Source organism: Platichthys flesus, chromosome 6 (genome assembly GCF_949316205.1).
Source record: "Platichthys flesus chromosome 6, fPlaFle2.1, whole genome shotgun sequence".
In the NCBI taxonomy this organism is placed as follows: domain Eukaryota; kingdom Metazoa; phylum Chordata; class Actinopteri; order Pleuronectiformes; family Pleuronectidae; genus Platichthys; species Platichthys flesus.
Genome location: NC_084950.1, coordinates 1,228,379 through 1,249,607, shown reverse-complemented (window position 1 = coordinate 1,249,607; position 21,229 = coordinate 1,228,379). Strand labels below are relative to the sequence as shown.

The window sequence follows — 21,229 nt, the reverse complement described above, 5'->3', positions numbered from 1 at the left end:
AAAATGTATATTGTGTTAATAGATGGAGGATAATAGTTTAAATCACTCCAGTGTTTTTTTACATCATTTTATGAATCATAATTATAAAATTGTTCCATTTGTGACTATCAAGTCTCCACAGTTTTGACACAGATCTGTATTTCATTATTCATCATTCATCTAGGCATAATTTAATAGATGAAACAAATTTTAAATAAAATTTACTATGGAAGCATCATTATTATTGTTCAAATTGTTTCACAACTTTATACAATGATCATTTTATTAAAATCCATCATTATGACAGCTGTGATGCTGAGTAATGAAAACTTTCTCAGTTCTATGTGATTTATTTGCCATTTTGAGTATTTATCTGAGTATTGAGAGTTAAAGGAAAGACGGCATCAGAGGGCAGATTTTATTTATTTAAGATACACATAGATATATATATACAAAACCAACATGCTGATACGTCTGTTGACCTCTGAGTACAAATGAAGCTTCCTAGTGTTAAAATGGAGAAAACAGAAACCGACCCAGAGGAAGGGAAGCTGCTCAGTACAGAGCTTCATCCTGAAAACAACAAAAGACAAATGGAACCAGTCCTCAGATAAATGTTCTGATGACATTCTACATTTCATTCTTCTCTGTCCACGTCTCCTGCATTTACCCAAAACACCACCAATGAAACTTTCCCATCAGATGTATGGTTTACAAGGGAAATTATGAAAAAAACTAGATATCAAAAATCTAAATAATCCAGCTGGTGCATCAGAGCTCTGAGTGGAAGTGTTGTCCTCCTGAAACCGTCCAGGATGAAACTGAGACAAGTGATCAGCTGATCAGCCGGAGACGCTTCTAAAAATATCTGAATGAGGTTCCGATGTGTCCGTTGAGAGGGGGGGGGGGGGGTTAGGGAGGGGGCAAGAGTATCAACAACTTAAATCAAATACCAAGTATCTATGAGAGAGACCAGGCAGCTTCAATCCACTGAGTTACAGACGGCCTGTGAACTCCTGTGTGAGGCACTGGTGAGGGAAGCCCCCCCGAAAGCACCTGCTTCCCAAATAAGGCGTTGAAAGCAAAAAGTCTGAATCAAAGCTCGACACAGAGAAACAACAAGTGGGATGAGTGACTGTGTTTTATAGTGGGGTCAGGTGGAGGCTGCTGATCGGAGGCTGACGGGGGGGGGGGGGGGGGGGGGGGGGCGATGTTCTGTAGTGTGACCAACAACAAGAACAAGAACAACAAAGAATAGTAAGTGCAAAAACTGACAACCCCCCCCCAATTCATTTAAGAGTCTTGTTCCTCTGAGGAGAATCCACTATTAAACCATTTCTGACAAATGGATCAAAATGTTTTTTTAAAACGTGAACACACCCGTCCACATGAAATCCTTTTCAATTGTAAAATAAATCGATCTCATCCAGATGATTTCTCAGAATCAGAAATAATCTCTGTCCACAAACAGGATGTAGTTTGGATGGAGCCGAGCACACACACACGGGTCATGTGGTGTAAACAGGAAGTCGACTGTCTACTCTGTTATAATGACTGTAAGTGCCCATTAAAACTCTGTGTTTCCATCCCTCTACATTACACAGTCTGTAAAATGTTTTTCTTTTTGTACAAGGCAGACATCCAGTGTGAAGGGGGGGGGGGGGGGGGGGATTGAGACCCAGTGGGGAATTAAATGGAGAAAATAGAAATGGATCGATAATGGGAAGGTGAACCAGAGAGAGAGAGATTCATGCCTCTCAGGTTGTGTGTGTGTGTGTGTGTGTGTGTGTGTGTGTGTGTGTGTGTGTGTGTGTGTGTGTGTGTGTATTTATAAAGCAGGAGAGTGGGAATCAATAGCCTCATTAAGTCCTCCCGATAGGAACAGTTCGATTGAAACGCACGCGCACGCAAACACACAAAGACACACACACACACACACACACACACACACACACACACACACAGCTCCTGTCATCTGCTTCCTCGCAGCCATCAGCGCCATCACCGCTCCCAGAGCAGCCTTCAGTTCCGTAGAGCAGCGAGTCTGGAAGGAGTGAAAAAGAGGAAAGAGTTGAACTGTTTGGAGACGCTGGTGCTTAATGTGCAGTTCACTGAAAAGACGTTTCATTCAGATTCATCACAGAGCTTCACACTCGTCATGTGACACGTTCAGGGTGCAAGGAGGCGCAGAGTCAACGCTCTGCTGCAGCTGAGGCTGAGACAAGTGAAGTGACAGAAACTGATTCAAACTGTGAATTATCTGGTGGATCTGCAGCAGCAGGTCTTTACTTCAGCTTCGAGGATAAATAGATATGTATTTCAAAGTATTTCAAGGTGTTTTTTGTTCCCTGACTAGTCTTCCTTCTCTTTTCAAGTTGAACATTGTCTTTGTTTGTTTCTTCATCACTCATGACTTTGCAACAACAGGCGAGCCTTGTGTGTGTGTGTGTGTGTGTGTGTGTGTGTGTGTGTGTGTGTGTGTGTGGATATCCGTGTGAAATCTAATTTCCTTCCTCGTGCTCTGAACCAACAGTGAATGTGCAGTTTGTGTGTGACTTGTGATTCTGCAGCAGGAGACAATCTTCTTTGTTATGACACTTTCTGGTTCTCTACCTTCGAGACAGCTGGTCCTCCTTCTCTTGGCTCGCTGTGCTCGGAGCGCCCACAGAGGTGGCTCCTGCCGGCAGCTGGTTGAGCTGGTCCATCACCTCCAGGCCGCTCTCCTCTGCTATCTGGTGGATCAGGTCGTCCACCTGCTCCTGAGGCGTGGTCAGCGTCATGGCCGAGCTCATGGAGTCCTCCATCACCTGGTGTGAGAAAAGGAGAGAACTGGGTTTGAGTTTTAAAGATTTCACCTGAGACATGATATTTTCAAGTCTTTCTCAACTCCGTGAAAGAAATATCCAAACACAAGCTGCTGTCAGACCTTCACTGAAGATACACTGAACTGTGCTTTGTGAGCAGCAACTCACCGAGGTGTGGACGTCCAGGTTCTGTACTTGAGTTTCAAACTTGTCCATAATGGCAGAGACCTTCTGCAGGTCCATGGAGCTCAGAGCTTTGTCCAGAGCCTTGGTCACCTGGCCCATGCTTTTGGTCACCTGGAAGAAATGAGAAGCCTTTATAATGTACTCGCCTCATTCTGGGAATAATGTGAAGTGGCATTATGACAGAGGTTTCTAGGTCATCCTACATTTTGAATGGACATCAGATATATGTGATCTAAGGCAGCGTGTGTCATGGAGCCAGCTGAACACAGTCACTTACTCCCTTCATGGTGACAGCCGTCTGGACCTTAGAGGACACAGCATCGACTCGGGACGCCATGCGCAGCCAGTTGAGACCTTCATTCTTTTTCCGGATGGCGTTCTCTGCATAAACTCTGGCACATTCCACGTTCTTCTGCTGCAACGCCTGATGAGTGAGACAAGGACTGGTTTAGTCATACCTCGCTCTGATGGACATTGTACAACCACTGCAAATTAGCTACTAGCTAACTCTGGTGCTAATACTTTTAGTTGTGAGCTGTCGCTGCAAAAATAAACAATAAGAATAAAAACGGCACTGGACGATGTGAGTCTGCAGTTCACCTTGTGTGTACTTCATGTAGATGAATCTCCCTGCTGCACCTTCTCATATATATTTAGATTAAGACCATCTCTTAATCTTTAGTGTTACCATAGACTGTAAATAAAGACGGACATGTATCGCCCTCTGGTGGCTGGCTGTGGTATAGGTCATAGACCCTGCCTCCTCCATGTTAGCAGATGGGACATGGACCAAACTAAAAAGTAGATGTTAAATAAATGTTTGTCAAAGATGGTTTCTGTCATTTCATGAACTTCTTCTTCTTCTTCACGTCTCACTGATGCTTCTTCAAGTGATCATGTTCCGATCAGTTTGGTTTTAATTAGTAATTATTACATTATTTAAAATGGTACATGTGTTTTTATAAATGAGATCAGCAAAGTACTTCACATGTGATTGTTGTCACTCATGTGAACAATCAGCAACTGACAAGTCAACAACACACAACTACAGGGCTCTGCTACTGAAGCTGTAGCGCCCCCTGCTGACTGAATATGAAATACTGTCGCTCCATTTGACCAGTGCAGTGTAATCAGATTACATGGGAGCATCAATACTGAAAAATTAATATAACCATAAGTTTTACTGTAAGTGACATGATTATCTAATGCAAAAATGAATAATCATTAACATCCTTTAACATCATTAGAAATAAAATCATAGTAAAAATTATTATCATATTTGAAGTAACATCAATTTTTTATTTCGAGCCGTTAAATCACTCACATTTGCAAAATGTCAACAATCACATTTTCACTGAAGTTTTTAAACTTTTGAAAAAGGAAAAAAAGGTTTTACATTACTTATTAATCAATTAACCTAACAGTATTATTTAATCTATTTTATTTGCTGTCTTTCGTATTAAGAAGTATTTAGACGTATCTGTATTACAGGCCTTGGCACTATCAGTGTCTCCAGCTTTAAACAAGTTACCTTTAAGACATTTTAGGAGCTTTTTAATATCACTTGAAATTAAATTTAAGACCAAACTCTGTTACAGCAGACTCCGCCCCCTTGAACCGTGAAAGACTTTCTAGATAAAGCGCAGTTTGACTCTTAAAGCACATCGAGGGGAATAAAGAGGCACAACAAAAAACATCTACATCAGCTTCTCCAGGCCGACGCAGATTATTCAATTCACTCAGTTAAAGAAGAAAGAACTGAAGATGACAGGAAGATGAGCAGAGGGCAGACGATAACAATCTGGATGTGGAACATTGCTCAGTTGCGCTGAAACTTAGATCAGTAACAGGTCCAGTTACAGGAGACGTGCTGCTGGTTAGACGGGTTTAAGAAACAACCTGAAACACCATCACTTTCTCCCACTGCTCCTTTTCTCTGTGTTTGTCAACACTTCACCTCAATCGAACAGTAACTTGAGCTCTGATCTCAGGTCAGAGCAGTGATACAGGAAGAGAGGGGGGGGGGGCTCTATGACGTGCAACTACAACACAGGGACATGGAAGAGAGACAGATATACTTTGCATCTTTAACATTATACACACTTGCTCACCTTCTTGACCTTGGCCTGCTCCTTCTCAGAATCCTTCTCAGCCTTCTTGGCCAGTCTCTCAAGCTGCTTCGTGGTGAACTGTAGTGAACAACGAGAAAAAGACTGACGCACAATCCACTGGAAAGGAAAAAAATCACCTGCACACGATATAACAAGCTGATATTTTTAAACCTTTTTTTTTTTTACAGATACATACTCTGAGCTGGAAGAGTGTGTCTGTGGAGAGAGAGAGAGAGAGAGAGAGAGAGAGAGAGAGAGTTAGGAGTATGTGAACACAAACAGAGTAAACTACTCAGCCGACTGCTCAGGTCACGGTTCACACGTCTGTCCAGACTCAATTGATGTGTGTTGAGTTGATAACGACTTGTGAAGTTTTCTGAGAATCTGACATTTCTTTTTCCCTAATATCAGTCGCAGCTCCAGAAAAATCCAAACTTTTTACCAGAAATGAAGAAATACCCTCGAGTTGTTCCTGAGATGAGAAGTTCACGAGAAGAAGATGAACAGACACCATGTGAACCTGAGGAACTTAAGCCTTAATGGTGATGAACATACTTGTTAATTAATGTGATAAGATTCTTCTCCTTTTTGCTCCTTTTTGTTCAAGATTAAAGAGTTTGGGTTAAAATTGTTTCGTTCCATCGATGAATGAAATAAACTTAAAAATAAATTTGTGAATAAATGTACTTATTAAATGTCTATGTATCAAATGAATCTCAAAACCTGACAAAGAAGTAACTGAAGGTTTAACACGTGAAGAAGGAGAAATGCTGTCAGACACAAACCAAAACAAACAAGTTACAGAAACTATCCTGAATTCTTTCTGTGACACTGATGAAAGCCATTAGCCACAATATTCACTTTCACAGCTGATGACATGGTTTCTAATCCAGCAGCGATATGAACTTCAATGTGAGAGCGTCGGTTTCTCTCTGTGTTTCTGTCTCGTTCAGTCCGGAGCTGAGCCCTCGTCCACAATCACAACAGGTCTGACATCTAAGCTAGCCCCCCCCCCCACTCCCAGCCACCAAGCTAACAGGCTAACGCTAACTCAACATCCACAGTGACAGAGGAGGTGACAGCGGAGGACTCGACCCTTACCCTCCATGTTGAAGATGCTTCCAGGCGATCGCAGCTACGTGAACGTTCAGCTTCTCTTCCACTTGTTTTCAAAAGCTACATCGAACCCTGCACTTCCTGGTCTGAGGAACTGTCATGTGACCGGAAATATCGTTCTTCTTCTTCGCCACTTGTTCACTGCTTCATTCAAGCTCAGGTGCAACACCGCCACCTACTGCCAATTCCATTTAAGCGCTTTGCTGAGGAGGAAAAATCGATCTGAAGTTAAATTGTCTTAAGTTTGAAACTCTAAACATTTAATAAAGTACTTATATACTTAAATATTTATCCATAATTTATTTCAATTGATCTCCCCTGTCAACTTATTACTTGTACATATTTGGTTTGTTGTGTGGCAAGACCCACGTAGATGTTTTATTTTATGGATTATTTGAATGTATTATAATAAACACATTTGATATTTATATTGCTTGGTGAGAGCTGCAGAACAAACTCTAAGAGGGACTCGATACGTTTACAGTGTCACATCACAGGTGTTAAACCATAGACTGTGTATGAAGAGATCTAAACGTGATCAAACCAGGACATGAACGACAGCAGACACAATCCCTTTTATTATTATTTACATTTCAACTTAAAAAAATATCTGTTTCTGTTTCATAGTTTTATCCTTTTTATTGACTTCACTAGGCTGCTGTTGAATAAACACTTTTACAGACAGAATCATTTTGGCTTCTTCACATCAAACAGACAAATGTTAAAATATTCTAACAGACTTTATGTATTTAAACCTGAATCATGTCTCAGCATTTCAATGAAAATACAGCAGATTTTCTTGAAGAAATAAACATGATGATTTGAATTTTTATCTCTAACGGCTCTGATCCAGCGTCACAGAGACTTTCACAGGTAACAGCTTCATGTGATCTCTAGTGTTAAAGTGTGGAAACATCTTCTGAGTGAAAGTGTGTGTGAAGGTGTGAATGTGTTTGTTAGTATCAGGATCAGAGAACGACAGTTCTCCTCTGTTCCAGTCCAGTTCCATTCTGATCCTCTGGATCTTCTGAACAGAGAGAACAGATGATCCTGAGGGTGACACTGCTGAGTATTTACCTTCATAGAACCATATTCTCCATAATCCAGACAGATCCTCTCCCTTCCTCTGGACAGACTCTTCTACTGTCTCCATCCAGGCCGTCCCAGATGTGGGTCCCTGAGTTAAAACCCTCAGATCCCAGGACTGAGATTTGTTCATCAAACCTCTCTGGATGTCAGGAAGCTTCTGTTCCTCTCCTCGTCTCAAACTGGTCAGATCTTCAGACAAGACAAGTACTGCATGAGCAGGGTTTGGGTCCAAACCTCTGTAACTTCTCCTTCAAGGGCTCCAGAGTTTCCTGAAGCTGCTTCTTGTGTTGTAGTGCAGCTTCATCGATGGGTCTGAATCTTTGGGAGTCATGAGTTTCTCTGAGTGCAGACTGCAGAGAGCATGTGAAGAGCTCTGATCTCTCTCCTGTAAGAAGGTCTCACATACGTTCTCTAACACCAGGTTACAAGGTGGATTACACTTTCTAAGATCTTATCTTACAAAATGGACACAATTTTACTTCTTTGTCTTTCCACCAGTTCTTCACACAGTCTTCACAGACGCTGTGACTAGATGACAGAATGAAAGGATCTCTGAAGACATCTTGGCAGACGATCCTCTTCTGATCTGGAAGCCATTGAGTCTCCAGGTGAAGCTGAAAACAGACAGTCAGTCAGTCACAGCTCCACAAACTTCATTGAGGTTCACTTCCTCTCTGAGTCGAGGTGTCTGTTAACATGTTTTTGCTCCTGTAAACCTCTTCAAACGTCCCTACAGCCGATAACTGGCAAGTTCGCATATGACTCTAAACAGCCAAAATTGCCTTTGTTCAAGTGTGGTCAGGATAACATATCTGTCAGCTGTAGTGTTTTCATACTTGGACTCTTTCATACGTGTGTTTTAATGTATTTTTTATGTATTTTTTTGTTTTTAATTTATGAAGCACTTTGTAAGTTGGTTTTTATTCCGTTGCAAAGATTTGTTAACTTTCTGGAAACTTTGAAGAATGTGAATCTTACAACCAGTACTGTTGTGAGCTGAATGTGACCGTTCCCAAAGCAACTATTTACTTTGAGGTGTGATAACACAGATCAAAACTCACAACCAGCTCCTCCCAGGCAGGACATGTCTGTGTCTCCTCCCTTCACAGATGTGTATGTGTAAGAACCAGTGAACAACAGGCTGGGAGCAGTGGGAGCTGAGTCACTGCAGGGAGTGAACGAGAGGGGGAGGAGCAGAGATCTGTTTCTGTTCAGAGGAAGTGAAACTGTTCTTCAGTCTCTGGCAGCAGCTGAAATGGCGCAGCAAGAAAATCAACTGGACAGAGAAAGATTCTCCTGTTCGATCTGTCTGGATCTACTGAAGGATCCGGTGACTACTGGCTGTGGACACAGCTTCTGTAAGAGCTGTATTAACACCCACTGGGACCAAGGGAAGGAGAGAGGAAGCTACAGCTGTCCTCAGTGTAGAGAGACCTTCACACCGAGGCCTGTCCTGGGGAAAAACACCATGTTAGCTGATTTAGTGGAGGAGCTGAAGAAGACTGGACTCCAAGCTGCTCCTGCTGATCACTGCTATGCTGGACCTGGAGATGTGGCCTGTGATCTCTGCACTGGGGGGAAACTGAAAGCTCACAAGTCCTGTTTGAATTGTTTGGCCTCTTATTGTGAAAAACACCTCCAGCCTCATCTTCAGTTAGCTCCTTTTAAGAGGCACAAGCTGGTGGAGCCCTCGGAGAAGCTCCAGGAGAACATCTGCTCTCGTCACGACGAGGTGATGAAGATGTTCTGCCGCACTGATCAGCAGTGTATCTGTTATCTCTGCTCTGTGGAGGAACATAAAGACCACGACACAGTGTCAGCTGCAGCAGAAAGGACTGAGAGGCAGAGAGAGCTCGGGCTGAGGAGACAGACAATCCAGCAGAGAGTCCAGGACACAGAGAAAGACGTGAAGCTGCTTCAACAGGAGGAGAAGGCCATCAATGGCTCTGCTGATAAAGCAGTGGAGGACAGTGAGGAGATCTTCACTGAGATGATCCGTCTGCTGGAGAAAAGAAGCTCTGATGTGAAGCAGCAGATCAGATCCCAGCAGGAAACTGAAGTGAGTCGAGTCAGAGAGCTTCAGGAGAGACTGGAGCAGGAGATCACTGAGCTGAAGAGGAAAGACCATGAACTGAAGCAGCTCTCAGACACAGAGGACCACAACCAGTTTCTACACAACTACCCCTCACTGTCACCACTCAGTGGATCTACACACTCATCCAGCTTCAGGATCCGTCCTCTGAGGAACTTTGAGGACGTGACAGCAGCTGTGTCCCAGGTCAGAGGTCGACTACAGGACATTCTGAGTGAGAAAGAGACAAAGAGTTTACAGATTGTGTCTCAAGTGGATGTTTTACCTCCACAACCAGAGCCAGAGACCAGAGCTGACTTCTTAAGATATTCACAGGAAATCACACTGGATCCAAACACAGCACACGTATGTCTGTTATTATCTGAGGGAAACACAAAAGTAACACGTGTGAGTGAAGATGAGTTTTATTCTTATCACCCAGACAGATTCACTGATTGGCCTCAGGTCCTGAGTAGAGAGAGTCTGACTGGACGTTGTTACTGGGAGGTGAAGATGAGCAGAGGAGGAAGAGTTGAAGTAGCAGTCACATACAAGAATATCAGAAGAGCAGGACGCTCACGTCAATGTGAATTTGGATCAAATGATAGATCTTGGTCTTTATTTTGTGATGAAAACTGTTTTAACATTTGCTACAACAGAAACAAGAGATCAGTGTCAGGTCCTTGGTCCTCCAGAGTAGGAGTGTACCTGGATCCCAGTGCAGGTGTTCTGTCCTTCTACAGCGTCACTGGCTCCATGAATCTCCTCCACAGAGTCCAGACCAAATTCACTCAGCCTCTCTATGCTGGAGTTGGGGTTTATGATGAGGGAGACACAGCAGAGTTGTGTTAAAAATAGACTTGAGTCATTAAAAGCAGTGATTTAGATTCTGTGTGTAAATCTTTAACTTCTCTTGTCTCCATGTTTGTTGATCAAAGTTCGTCGTGGTGACGTTTCTGCTCAGCACAGAGATCAGCTGTCAATCAAACACTGACCTTCCTTTATCACACATATTTACTTCTCACTTTGTATACACATAAATCTTTAAGTATACTGACATGAATGTGTTTGAAGTATCTAATGTTGTAGTTTTCTAAATCAAAGTGATCAGGTTGTGTGTTGTTTTAGAACCTGTGTTGATCCTGATCCTCATCAAGATAGATAGATAGATGATAGATGGATACTGTATTAATCCCGAGGGAAATTCAGATCATCCAGTAGCTTGGACACTTAACACATCACTGACATATATACATAAATCACATATATCACATATATCACATACGGAGAGCATATATACAGATACAGGTATGGAATGCAATGATGTGATTGTGTCAGTGTCCAGTATTAAAGTGATTTTGTGATGGAGTGGATAGTACAACAAAATATAAACTGTATTTGTATTATAAAACAGCAAAAACATATATATATATATATATATATATAAATATATAGGAATATCAATCAATCAATCTATCAATCAATCAAATTTTACCTGTATAGAAGGTAAAGTTGTAAATGTGGAACCTGGTTTGTTTTCATCACGGCTCATCTCTGTAAAGTGTGAATCCACTCGTCCTCATTGTATTTACATATTTAGTGAACGTGCATATTGATCTGCTGTGTAGGTTTCTGTTCTTTCTGATTTTCCTGATCTGAACCAGCAGGTCCACTGGAGAGTGTCCTGATCGAGTCCCTGAGGGTTTGTTCTGCTGCTCTCATCACATGTGTTTCTTATACATGTCTATATTCATTTAAATCTCTTATATATGTTTATAGTAATACAAATCTAATGTGTGAAGAAGCTGAAATTTGAAATAAAGAATAAATCCAGTCGGTTCTTGTGTCTTCATTCAAAGCTGATGGAGACAAAGTGAAACCTGAATACCTGAAGCAGTTCTCCTCCTGAAACTCCACAAACATAACTTATGACTATAACTATGGATCTATGAAACATAAGGATGACGTCACCATGACCTTTAACCTTGAATCATGCCCTCATCTCCCCCCTCGAGGCTATATATCCGCAATAGAAGAGCTGAGCTACAAGAGAAGGTGACGGTCATCTAATAGATCTAATCTAATATATCCATAGTTATGTTCATAACTTATATCTTTCCATACATATATCCCTCACCTCACCCCCCCCCCCCCTTCCAAACTTAAAGGAGAATGAGTAGAAACCTTCAGTTGTCATTAAAACTCCAAAGGTTTAGTTTGTCCAGTCTGGGCCACCGTACAAAAAACATGGCGGCCTCCATTGAGAGGACCTTCTCCTGGTGTAAATAAAGAGTAATATAAAATATTTAAATATCAAAGGCCCATTCTAGAGTAAAGAAAACAACTATTGTTCTGCCATAGATCCTTTCTCCTAAATCTTACACACTGGATGTTAAAAACACACATACAGGGTTTAAGAACTTAAGAAGTACAGAGGTTCAGTAAGAGTAAAAGTCAAACACTGTGCAAAAAGTCACCAAATTATAATAATTGTATCAAAAACTACTAAACTTAAGTGAGGAGAACTTCACCTAGAAGCAAACATATTGTTCATAGGAATCGTTTATAGACTTTTCTCATAATAAAGTCAGGGTTTGAAGGCGTTACCCTCGTTCGCCCTTTAAATCCAGTCTCTCTTACTGCTGTGCAGGATTAGTGTCTCACCAGACAGAGGGGGGGACGGACACAGGGAGGGAGAGGACGATCGGCTCAGACGTGTCACAGGATCTCAGACACACACTCTGAATCTGCTTCAACATAAACTGAAACAAAACAAACCAACATGTGAGCGTCATGCATGTGGACCTGCACAGAGCTGAAGCCTGATGGGGTCTGGACCCAGCCACAGGGAAGAACCAGGTAGGAGATCTCCTCAGAACTCAGATGATCGTCAGGAGGAAGCTGCAGCTGACGGAAACAACATGAAACCTGCAGCATCAGACACGTTATGAGGATTAATTGATGAGTCAGTGTGGATTTAAAGTGGATTTGACCTGGATCCTTCACTGTACTCTGGGAATGTTTAAGTTCAGGTTGACCCAGCACACACATGTGAAGTGAAGTCTGTCTTTCTGTTTACGATAATCAGCCACAGTGTTTTTAATCAGTAACAAGACCTGAGCTAACAAGGTGACGAGCATCAGAATAATTATAATGTGTAATAATATGAATCCTGGTTTCAAGTTCAATGGTCACATGACCTCTTATTAGAGTCGATGTCAGACACGGGTCCTCAGAGGAGATCTCATTTTCTTTGTGGCCACTTTCAACCTGCTTCTCAGATGATTCTGTGGATGAGTTCTTCCACCTGCTCTGCTCATTTATGACTTTTAGTTGAGAAGGTCTGAAATCTGTTGAGCTGCTCTATCTGTCTTCAAACATTGACAAATAATAATTTTGTAACACTGCAAGATCTTAATGTGAATTATTCTTTTTATTCCCTCATCATTTGTTTTTTTGTGCAGGATCTGTTGATGGATCTTTTATTATAACTCTCATCAACACATATTTTGTCCTCTGCTAATAAGTTGTTGTGATAATTCATTGTACCAGGAGATGGCAATGCATCATCAAAATGAGCTTGAGAAGAAGTTCCTGAACTTTTCTGCTCCTGACGTCCAAATAGTGATGGAGACACATGAGGCTCATTATCTCTGGATTTGGTTGAAGCTCATTAATGATATTAATTCAAGCTTGTTCATAAAAAACATGACCATGCACATGTTGCAGTGTTTCCTGTGCTGCTGTTAACGGATGTTCTCACTAATCTGTCATAATCACCTCGGGCGTCGTGCGGGGAACGATGAAAATCAGAGACTGATAAATCATTCTAAATGGGCATAGTTTACTTTAAATTTGATATTAAAAACAGAAAAAAATTGTCTCAAATATACTTTTTTAGAAATGTTTTTAATTTGTATAAATTATTCCTGGAAATCATCAAATGATAAGCAACTTTTCTTGAGAGAATCAAATGTATTTATGTTGTTTGATGGATTTTAACCTAATAAGTGTGTGTATAAAATGCAGCCAAGATAATTTGCAGTCTTCAGCTGCTATGTATGTCTATATATATATAAATAAGTGTAGCAATAACCCATCACTCACATTTGTCAGGTCCCTCACTCTGGGTGTTCAGAGCATCATTACTGATCAGTGCTCAGTTAAATCATGCCAACCAAGCAGCTCCACTATTATCAGTTCTCTAATCCGTCCTCATGACCCTGTTGTGTTGTGCAGTTTGTCCGGGCCTCACCTCGACCACAGTTCAGTTCAGTTCAGCACTGTTAAGATATCTGGAGCCTGTTTTGATTCAAGTAGGTGAGAAAGTGTTTCTGCTCCGTCATGCATCAGTCTGTAATGCTCTTGAGAAAGTAGCACAATCCAATTTAAAAGGTGCTGTTGCGTTTCAAACACACACACTCTGACGTCACACATGCACACACACGCACGCTGCTGGAAATCCTCTCAGGTTGACCTCACCTGACCTGCAGGTCCTTTTATATCTGTGAGGAATTAAAAGAGAGGAGAAGTTCTGGTGAAGGTAGAAAACAACTTTCCTATGACTGTAAATCATCCTTCAGACGAAAGATGAAACCTAACCCTAGGACGACTTACACCCTGCAGGCTGTTCACCCCTGTGAGGCAACGCTAACTTATACTGTAACTGTACAATTTCATAGTGACATCATAGTGACGTAATTCCTACCACATCATAAATGATTGTTCAGTCTGTAGAAGCTCTGGGATCCTAAGGTGGTTGATGCAACATGACATAATTTGATGATGAATCATCTTCTGACCAATATAAGCTTTTATGATTTTTAGTATAAGAATGTCGATAATTTGTGGAGATTTCTTGGATAATGTGTTATTCAGACCATATTTCCATTGACCTTTGACCTTTGTCTGACTGGTTTCAATGGTTAATCATCTGGTTGTCAACTCCCCAGTAATATTTCTACCAAGTTGTGAAAATGTGTCAATGTGTCGTCTGTTATTTTGTTCACACACACAAATATGTCATAAACAACACAATCCTTCCAGCTGAGAGATCTTTGCTGTACTGAGCTTCACTGTGTGGAAGACATACATATTTACATGTAGTCCATATACCTGTCTGACCCAACGTGTGTGTCTCTGATCTCAGTTACAGAGAGCCCCCCCCCATCACAGCCCTGCAACCACTCTGAATCGGATTCAGTGGACTCGTCTCCACGTCCTCCTGCCATCCTCATCACGGCTCCGTCCCGAGAGAACCTCCATGTCTCCACCTCCACCATGACGCTAGCCGACTCCGCCAAAGAGCGGAGGCCGGCCTCCACCCCCTTCGTAGTGGGGAAGAAACCAGTGACCAGGCAGTGACTGGAAACCTCCTGTCACACGAGGTCAGCTGAGGATCAAAGGTGAGATCAGATTTTAAACCAACATGTGGTGAAAGTCCTTTTCAACCCAAATATGGAATCGGATTCATGTGGTGATTTAAAGCAACAGAAGACTCACCCGACTCATGTGTCACTTTTTAATAAGATCTAATATTTCAACCATCCGAGGTAGAATGGCCACAGGCTACGACTCAGGGAAGTCTTTACACGTGTTGGGACTTCTTGTAGCTGTTGCGTCATCAAATTGAAAAAAATAATTATTTTAATAATTCATCTTCCACTTGATTCACTGAGGATTAAAATGAACTTCACTAACCGGCCACTGGACTGTGGCAGGGCAGTGTTGTTCATAACAGGATACTAACTACCGTAAATCACCGACGAAGAAGAGGAAGTCGCTCCTGTTCTCGGGGGCTCAAAACAAAACAAAACAAAATGGCGGCGCCCACAAGTGTGTCGAGTTGACGCTTTAACCGACGTTTGTGTTTCCCTCCGAAGCTGAAACGAGCTTTTGAGAAAAAGATGGAGGCCGCAGGAGAAGAAGAACCGGACCGGATCCGGCTGAAGTCCATCAAGAACAACCAGACCTTCACGGTGCCTCAGAGCGACCGGGTAAGAGGAGGACTGCTCCGCCGGGGAACGAGTCCGAAGTGGGGACAAGTTCTGCTGCAGCAGGGGGAAGGAAACGTGTGCACCGTGAAGCGAGTTGTGTGTTCTACTTCATCACAATCCTGACACACACACTGGGGTCGTCATTAAATAACTCGTTTGTTGTGAAGCTTCACGGTGTCACTGGGTTAATAATCTGTTCATCATAATCCCATGTTCCTACATCAGGACCCACTGCACAGGTCACAACCACGTGGTTTATCACGTCAGCTCCAGGTGCTCACGTGAACATGTGGGATTCCTCAGTGATGGTCCTGCTCTGAACCTTCAGTAGAACCCTGGAGGAGAAGATGAGAGAACCTCTGTGACGTCTCCTCCTCGTTTCCTTCTGTTTCAGTTCGGAAGCTGCAGGAGCGTCCGAGAGTTTGAGAAGTTCAACCGGATTGGAGAAGGAACCTACGGCATCGTGTGTGAGTTGTTCACGTCACACCCTGGAGATCAGTGGGACTGGGAAACATCAGATTTATATTCAAACAAGCAGGTTTCAACAAACTCTGATTCAACCCTGGACTCTGGCTTGAAGGCTCCAGAGATGAGAAGCTGCAGATTGTGGTTTCTTCTTCTTCTAGGAGTTTCAAGCCTGCTTTCTGGAGCTGTAAATAACCTGCTCCTCTTCCTTATCACAGACCGAGCCCGGGACACCAAGTCCGATGAGATTGTAGCTTTGAAAAAGGTCCGAATGGACAAAGAGAAAGATGGTGAGGCCACTTGTTTCACGCTAGTTTGTGTGCGTTTGCCTGGAATCAACAACATCAGTGTCAACATGTTAGAAATCTCACTGTGTCCTCTGTGCCCTGCGCCCTGTCTGACAGGCGTCCCCATCAGCAGCCTGAGAGAGATCACCCTGCTGCTGAGGCTGAGACATCCCAACATAGTGGAGCTGAAGGAGGTGGTCGTGGGCAGCCAGCTGGAGAGGTCACAGTCACACACACACACACACTCTCACACACTCACAATCACACACACTCAGTCAACAAAACCATCAATAATCGCATATATCCATTAAAATTATTCAGCCGCGACAGTGACATTTATCTTTCCAGCTATAAATCGATTTTCAAATTAATATATGTCACTATTTTAGAATCTGGATTTTCAACAGCTCACATCTTATATGTAATCAACATGAAATGAAACGTAATGATCCCATGAGAAGTGAATGTTAACACTGTTTGTGTGTTTCCTGTTCAGTCTGTTTCTGGTGATGAGTTACTGTGAACAGGACCTGGCCAGTTTGCTGGAGAACATGCAGACGCCGTTCTCTGAGGCTCAGGTAGGACGGAGTGAAGTTCTTATCTCATTTCTTTATGTTTACATTTCTTTGGAAGACGCATTTAAATGTGTGAATTGATTTTGAAAGGATTTTCCGCAGTGGTTTGGTTTTTATATAAGTTTCTTTTCTCTGTTCCAGGTGAAATGTATTGTCCTACAGCTGCTCCGAGGTTTGGAATATCTCCACCACAACTTTATTATACACAGGTCAGTCCCACACGTTCACTGGAAACCAAGCAACTAAAGCTCCGGGGAGGTTTCTGTACTAAACACTCAAATGATCTGCTTTTTATTTATTTATTCTTTTTTCCTCAGAGAAGGACACAAATGCTTCTGTTTATTAAACTCATATCTGAACCAGGACAGGAACCAACTTACACATTTGAATTATCTGTTACTGTTGGCTCATTGTCAAACTAGCTTTAGCCTCTAGTCTGCTCACCCTGCCGTTTACATTCATGACAGAATAGAAAACACACGGCAGAAGCTAACATTAGCAGCTGGTGGTTACAAGGGGGGTTGCTTTGCTAAATTATGGCTAGTCCGCGAGCTAGCAGACAAATTCAATGAGAACATTTCACTGAGAAATTAGACTCAATTAATATGAAATGTCGTGATCATTAGTCTGCAGCCTGTTCGCAGTCGAGCATGATGGAGCAAATGTTTCTGAGTTGTGTAGAATATAATTTTGTGTAGCAGCTAACGGCATCTAAAATCCTTAAATGTTATGTAGAAGTTATGAGTATTAAGTTGAATCAGTATGGACGACCACAACTGTCACAGAATGATCAAATAGAAAAAAAAATATTTTCATTATTCTTAAATTGAACTGAATATCTCACTTCATTATTTGTATTAAGTCAATCATCGAATAATTAATTCAGTTATCATTTATTCTATTTATAGATTAATAAATAATCTGCTAATAAAATAATTAATGCCTATTTTAATGCACAGTTTTTTTTAATGAATGAAAGCTTTATTACTGTTTGACCGTCCCTCCATGGAAAGGTTGAAGTCAGCTTCACGTTGAGCCTCTGTCGTTTCTGCATCTGCCTCATCATCCTCTTCATCTCGTTATCAGGGACCTGAAGGTGTCTAATCTGCTGATGACAGACAAAGGCTGCGTAAAGATCGGTGAGCCTTTTGTGTGATTGTAACAGTTGTGCACTCGTCAATGATCCAGACAACACTTCCACATCTTTGTGATCACATGTCACAAGGCCTCACTTTTGCATAATGTAAGCCAAGCGGCTAGTCTGCCCCCCCCCCCCCCCCCCCCCCCCCCAGCAACGCCAGGTGAAGCGAGAGCGGATGCTGGAAGCTGTTGACCAATCACAATAGAGTAGATCAGCTGGCCAATCAGAGCAGAGTGAAATTATTAACCTGAAAACCTTTTAGACAAAGAGTCGATGTTGGATTAAGATTATTTTGTCCAGGAACCTCGATTTCTGGATTAATGGTTTGGTCACTTGTCAGAAAACAAATCAGACATTTTCATAATAAATTCATTGTTATTTATTGTGCAAAAATATTCACTGGTTAACCTTCCGTGCATTTGCTGCTTTCCTGTTTTCTGTCACTGTGGATTTTAAATCTTCGAACACATGAGTCGATAATGAAAGTTCCCCAGTAGGTTGCTGGTGGTGTTTTACTGGACGTGTTTTCTTCCTCCTGTGTGCAGCTGATTTCGGGTTGGCGAGGATGTACGGTATCCCACAGCAGCCCATGACCCCCAGAGTGGTCACACTGTGGTGAGTGTCCATTTGAACCAGTAAACTGTGAATGTCCCTCTAGCCTCATTCCCAACCCGCACTAATGCTCTGATCTGTCTGTTCAGCCTCTTCCCTCTAATCCCTCCCAGTAATCTCCACCTGTGTTAGATCCATTACCTCAGACTGGTCGGGTCTTTGTCACATGTGCTCCCTCCTCTGTCACCTGTCTGCAGGTACAGAAGCCCAGAGCTCCTCCTAGGGACCAAGAACCAAACTACAGCTCTGGACATGTGGTAAGTGTCTAATGGTAACAAACATACACACATGCATGTGTTCTCTCTCTGAGGATGAACGGTTCATATGAAGATTCCATGATGTGTGTGGCAGGGCGGTCGGCTGCATCCTGGCTGAGCTGCTGGCTCACAAGCCTCTGCTGCCTGGAACCTCTGAGATCCAGCAGGTGGACCTGGTCGTCCAGCTGCTGGGGACACCCAATGAAAACATCTGGCCGGTGAGAATCCAGCTGTGACCTCTCAACTCTCTCTGTCTGTGATGTTTGATGGTGATAGAGGAGTGTGTGTGTGTGTGTGTGTGTGTGTGTGTGTGTGTGTGTGTGTGTGTGTGTGTGTGTGTGTGTGTGTGTGTGTGTGTGTGTGTGTGTGTGTGTGTGTGTGTGTGTGTGTGTGTGTGTGTGTGTGTGTGTGTGTGTGTGTCAGGGTTTCTCTCAGCTGCCCCTCGTGGGTCAGTACAGTCTGAGGAAGCAGCCGTACAACAACCTGAAGAATAAATTCACCTGGTTGTCTGAGGCTGGACACAGACTGCTCAACCTGCTCTTCATGTACAACCCACAGCGCAGGTACACACACACACACACACACACACACACACACACACACACAGACTAGTTAAAACGCTTTGTCTGATTCTTTCTCTTCTGTCCTGATGCAGAGCGACGGCCACAGACAGTTTGGAGAGTTCGTACTTCAAAGAGAAGCCTCTCCGTGAGTACAGACCATAGACTGTGTATATATATAAAGGCACAGACGTGTCTGTGGGTCAGTTGCTCGTGTCCTCTCTGCTGCTGCAGCTGCTGCTTAACGGCTGTTTCTCTCCACAGCCTGTGAACCGGACCTGATGCCAACCTTCCCGCACCATCGCAACAAACGAGCGGCTCCTCGAGCAGAGAGCCACAGCAAACGCAGCAAAGTGTGAAGATGATGGATGGATGGATGAAGATGCTGATGATGCCGTGGTTCCTCCGTCCACATGGGGAACATGGATCTGCTCCTCAGAGCAGGACTTAAGTGTTCAGTAGAACTTTGACCTGCTCATCGGAACAATATAAATATCTTCAATGCTTCTGGATTAGTTCTTAAATCCATAAAGCTGCAGATGTCTGTGCTTGAAGGAAAAGGGACTTTACAAACAGGCCGATGTGTTCTCCTCTCGTTTGGACCTGAACATCGAAACGATCAGTCTGTGCAGGAGACAGTCGCTCGGACTCGACCTGGATCTGCTCAGAATCATTCATCAGGAACCAGATCTGTTGATTCATGAGGGAAACTGGAAGTAAGAGCAGATCTCAGGTCTGATCTGATCGTCACTGACCAGCTTCTGTGTCAAAGTCGTGAATCTGATGATTGTTTGTGCTTTGAGTCATCAAGTCTAGAAAAGATCTTTATAAATAAAAACCATTTACCACTGATTCTGTTTGAGGAGGAGTTCTGACAGAACAGCAGCTGTTTGTGGAGGATGTGTTCAGGGACATCGTGGAGCTGTAGGTCATCTGAGTTTTATCAGTTCACCTGGTTCTGTCCAACAAGGCCCTGTTCACACCTGGAGTTAACATCTGTCCCGTGTGATTCTAACACAGAGGGCAGCTCTAGGTTCAGGTGTGAATGGACCCAAGACGTATTGAGGACACATCTGCTGATCTGAAATACTTTTACTTCATTTCTGGATAGTGACAGGAAGTGAAGCATCTTTGGTGTACAGTCAAACTGTAATTTACTGTAAATAAACTGTGGCCGCCTCAGTAGAATCACTCGTGTTCGGACCCCTGGCTGTGAGTGGCTGGATGAAGAGCATGTGACACTGATCATGTGACTGTTAGAGCCTCTAAATGTGTTCAGACCATAATCATAAGAAATGCCAAACCAGCAACTCTGTTTTTTCTCTATTTGAAATGTCAGTTGTGTGTGTGTGTGTGTGTGTGTGTGTGTAGCTAAAGAGTGACAGCTCTGCAGAGACCGAACAAAAACAAGCTAGCATCCGCTGAGTATTTCAAAAATAAGAGACCCGATGTATATACAGTGTAATAAAAAATTAAGTTTACTATAATAGATAAATCTAATTAAATCACCATTTAGATCACAGTGTACATATATTGTACTTTAAACACATTATATATATAAATAAACATTTAAATGTTTATATAAACAAGCATATAAACACATAATTATTAAGCTATTATGGATCAATCTAATTTTATCAACATCTTTATAGATTTTAATATTGTATTTTTGATTGCATATAAAATCTATATCATGTTATTAACCACTGCTGCAAATAACGTATTTTAAACACACACACATTATATATATATAAACATACACATTTAAGTATTTTTCCATACTTTAAATTGTATTATTTTATCACTTATCCTTAATTAATTTGGTTGCAGTGTTTATTTGTCCTTCATTAGTATTTATTTATTATAATTCTTGGTTTGAACATATGTCAAGCATTTCTGATTGTGAAGCACTTCCTGTGTTGAGAGGTTTGTAGGTTCTGCAGCTGCTGTCATCTAGTGGCCATGTTGTTGTTGTTGTTG

At 42.3% G+C, this 21,229-nt stretch overlaps 3 protein-coding genes across 4 annotated transcripts; 2 read left to right on the top strand and 1 right to left on the bottom strand.

The window, feature by feature from the left end:
- Positions 1 to 383: 383 nt before the first annotated feature.
- Positions 384 to 6,320, bottom strand: chmp1a (charged multivesicular body protein 1A). The gene is made up of 7 exons (XM_062389199.1): positions 6,182 to 6,320; positions 5,277 to 5,296; positions 5,081 to 5,158; positions 3,247 to 3,393; positions 2,952 to 3,080; positions 2,593 to 2,786; positions 384 to 2,023 (listed from the first exon to the last, which is right to left on the bottom strand). Exons 1-7 carry the CDS (start codon positions 6,186 to 6,188, stop codon positions 2,002 to 2,004), a joined length of 597 nt encoding a protein of 198 aa, XP_062245183.1. The 5' UTR covers positions 6,189 to 6,320; the 3' UTR covers positions 384 to 2,001.
- Positions 6,321 to 8,343: 2,023 nt separating this feature from the next.
- Positions 8,344 to 11,192, top strand: LOC133954677 (E3 ubiquitin/ISG15 ligase TRIM25-like). The gene is made up of 2 exons (XM_062389111.1): positions 8,344 to 9,563; positions 11,024 to 11,192. Exons 1-2 carry the CDS (start codon positions 8,541 to 8,543, stop codon positions 11,042 to 11,044), a joined length of 1,044 nt encoding a protein of 347 aa, XP_062245095.1. The 5' UTR covers positions 8,344 to 8,540; the 3' UTR covers positions 11,045 to 11,192.
- An 836-nt stretch (positions 11,193 to 12,028) lies between these two features.
- On the top strand, positions 12,029 to 20,445 carry cdk10 (cyclin dependent kinase 10). 2 transcript variants are annotated; one of them, XM_062389170.1, is made up of 15 exons: positions 12,029 to 12,215; positions 14,506 to 14,761; positions 15,239 to 15,352; positions 15,747 to 15,819; positions 16,036 to 16,107; positions 16,222 to 16,324; positions 16,601 to 16,682; positions 16,821 to 16,888; positions 17,766 to 17,818; positions 18,366 to 18,435; positions 18,630 to 18,689; positions 18,784 to 18,907; positions 19,113 to 19,252; positions 19,345 to 19,397; positions 19,514 to 20,445. In XM_062389170.1, the coding sequence occupies exons 3-15, from the start codon at positions 15,263 to 15,265 to the stop codon at positions 19,606 to 19,608; spliced, it is 1,083 nt and encodes a 360-aa protein (XP_062245154.1). In that variant the 5' UTR covers positions 12,029 to 12,215; positions 14,506 to 14,761; positions 15,239 to 15,262; the 3' UTR covers positions 19,609 to 20,445. The 2 variants fall into 2 exon arrangements, with proteins under 2 accessions (XP_062245154.1, XP_062245155.1); XM_062389171.1 differs by lacking the exon at positions 15,239 to 15,352 and having other exon boundaries at positions 12,031 to 12,215.
- The last annotated feature ends 784 nt before the right edge of the window (positions 20,446 to 21,229 follow it).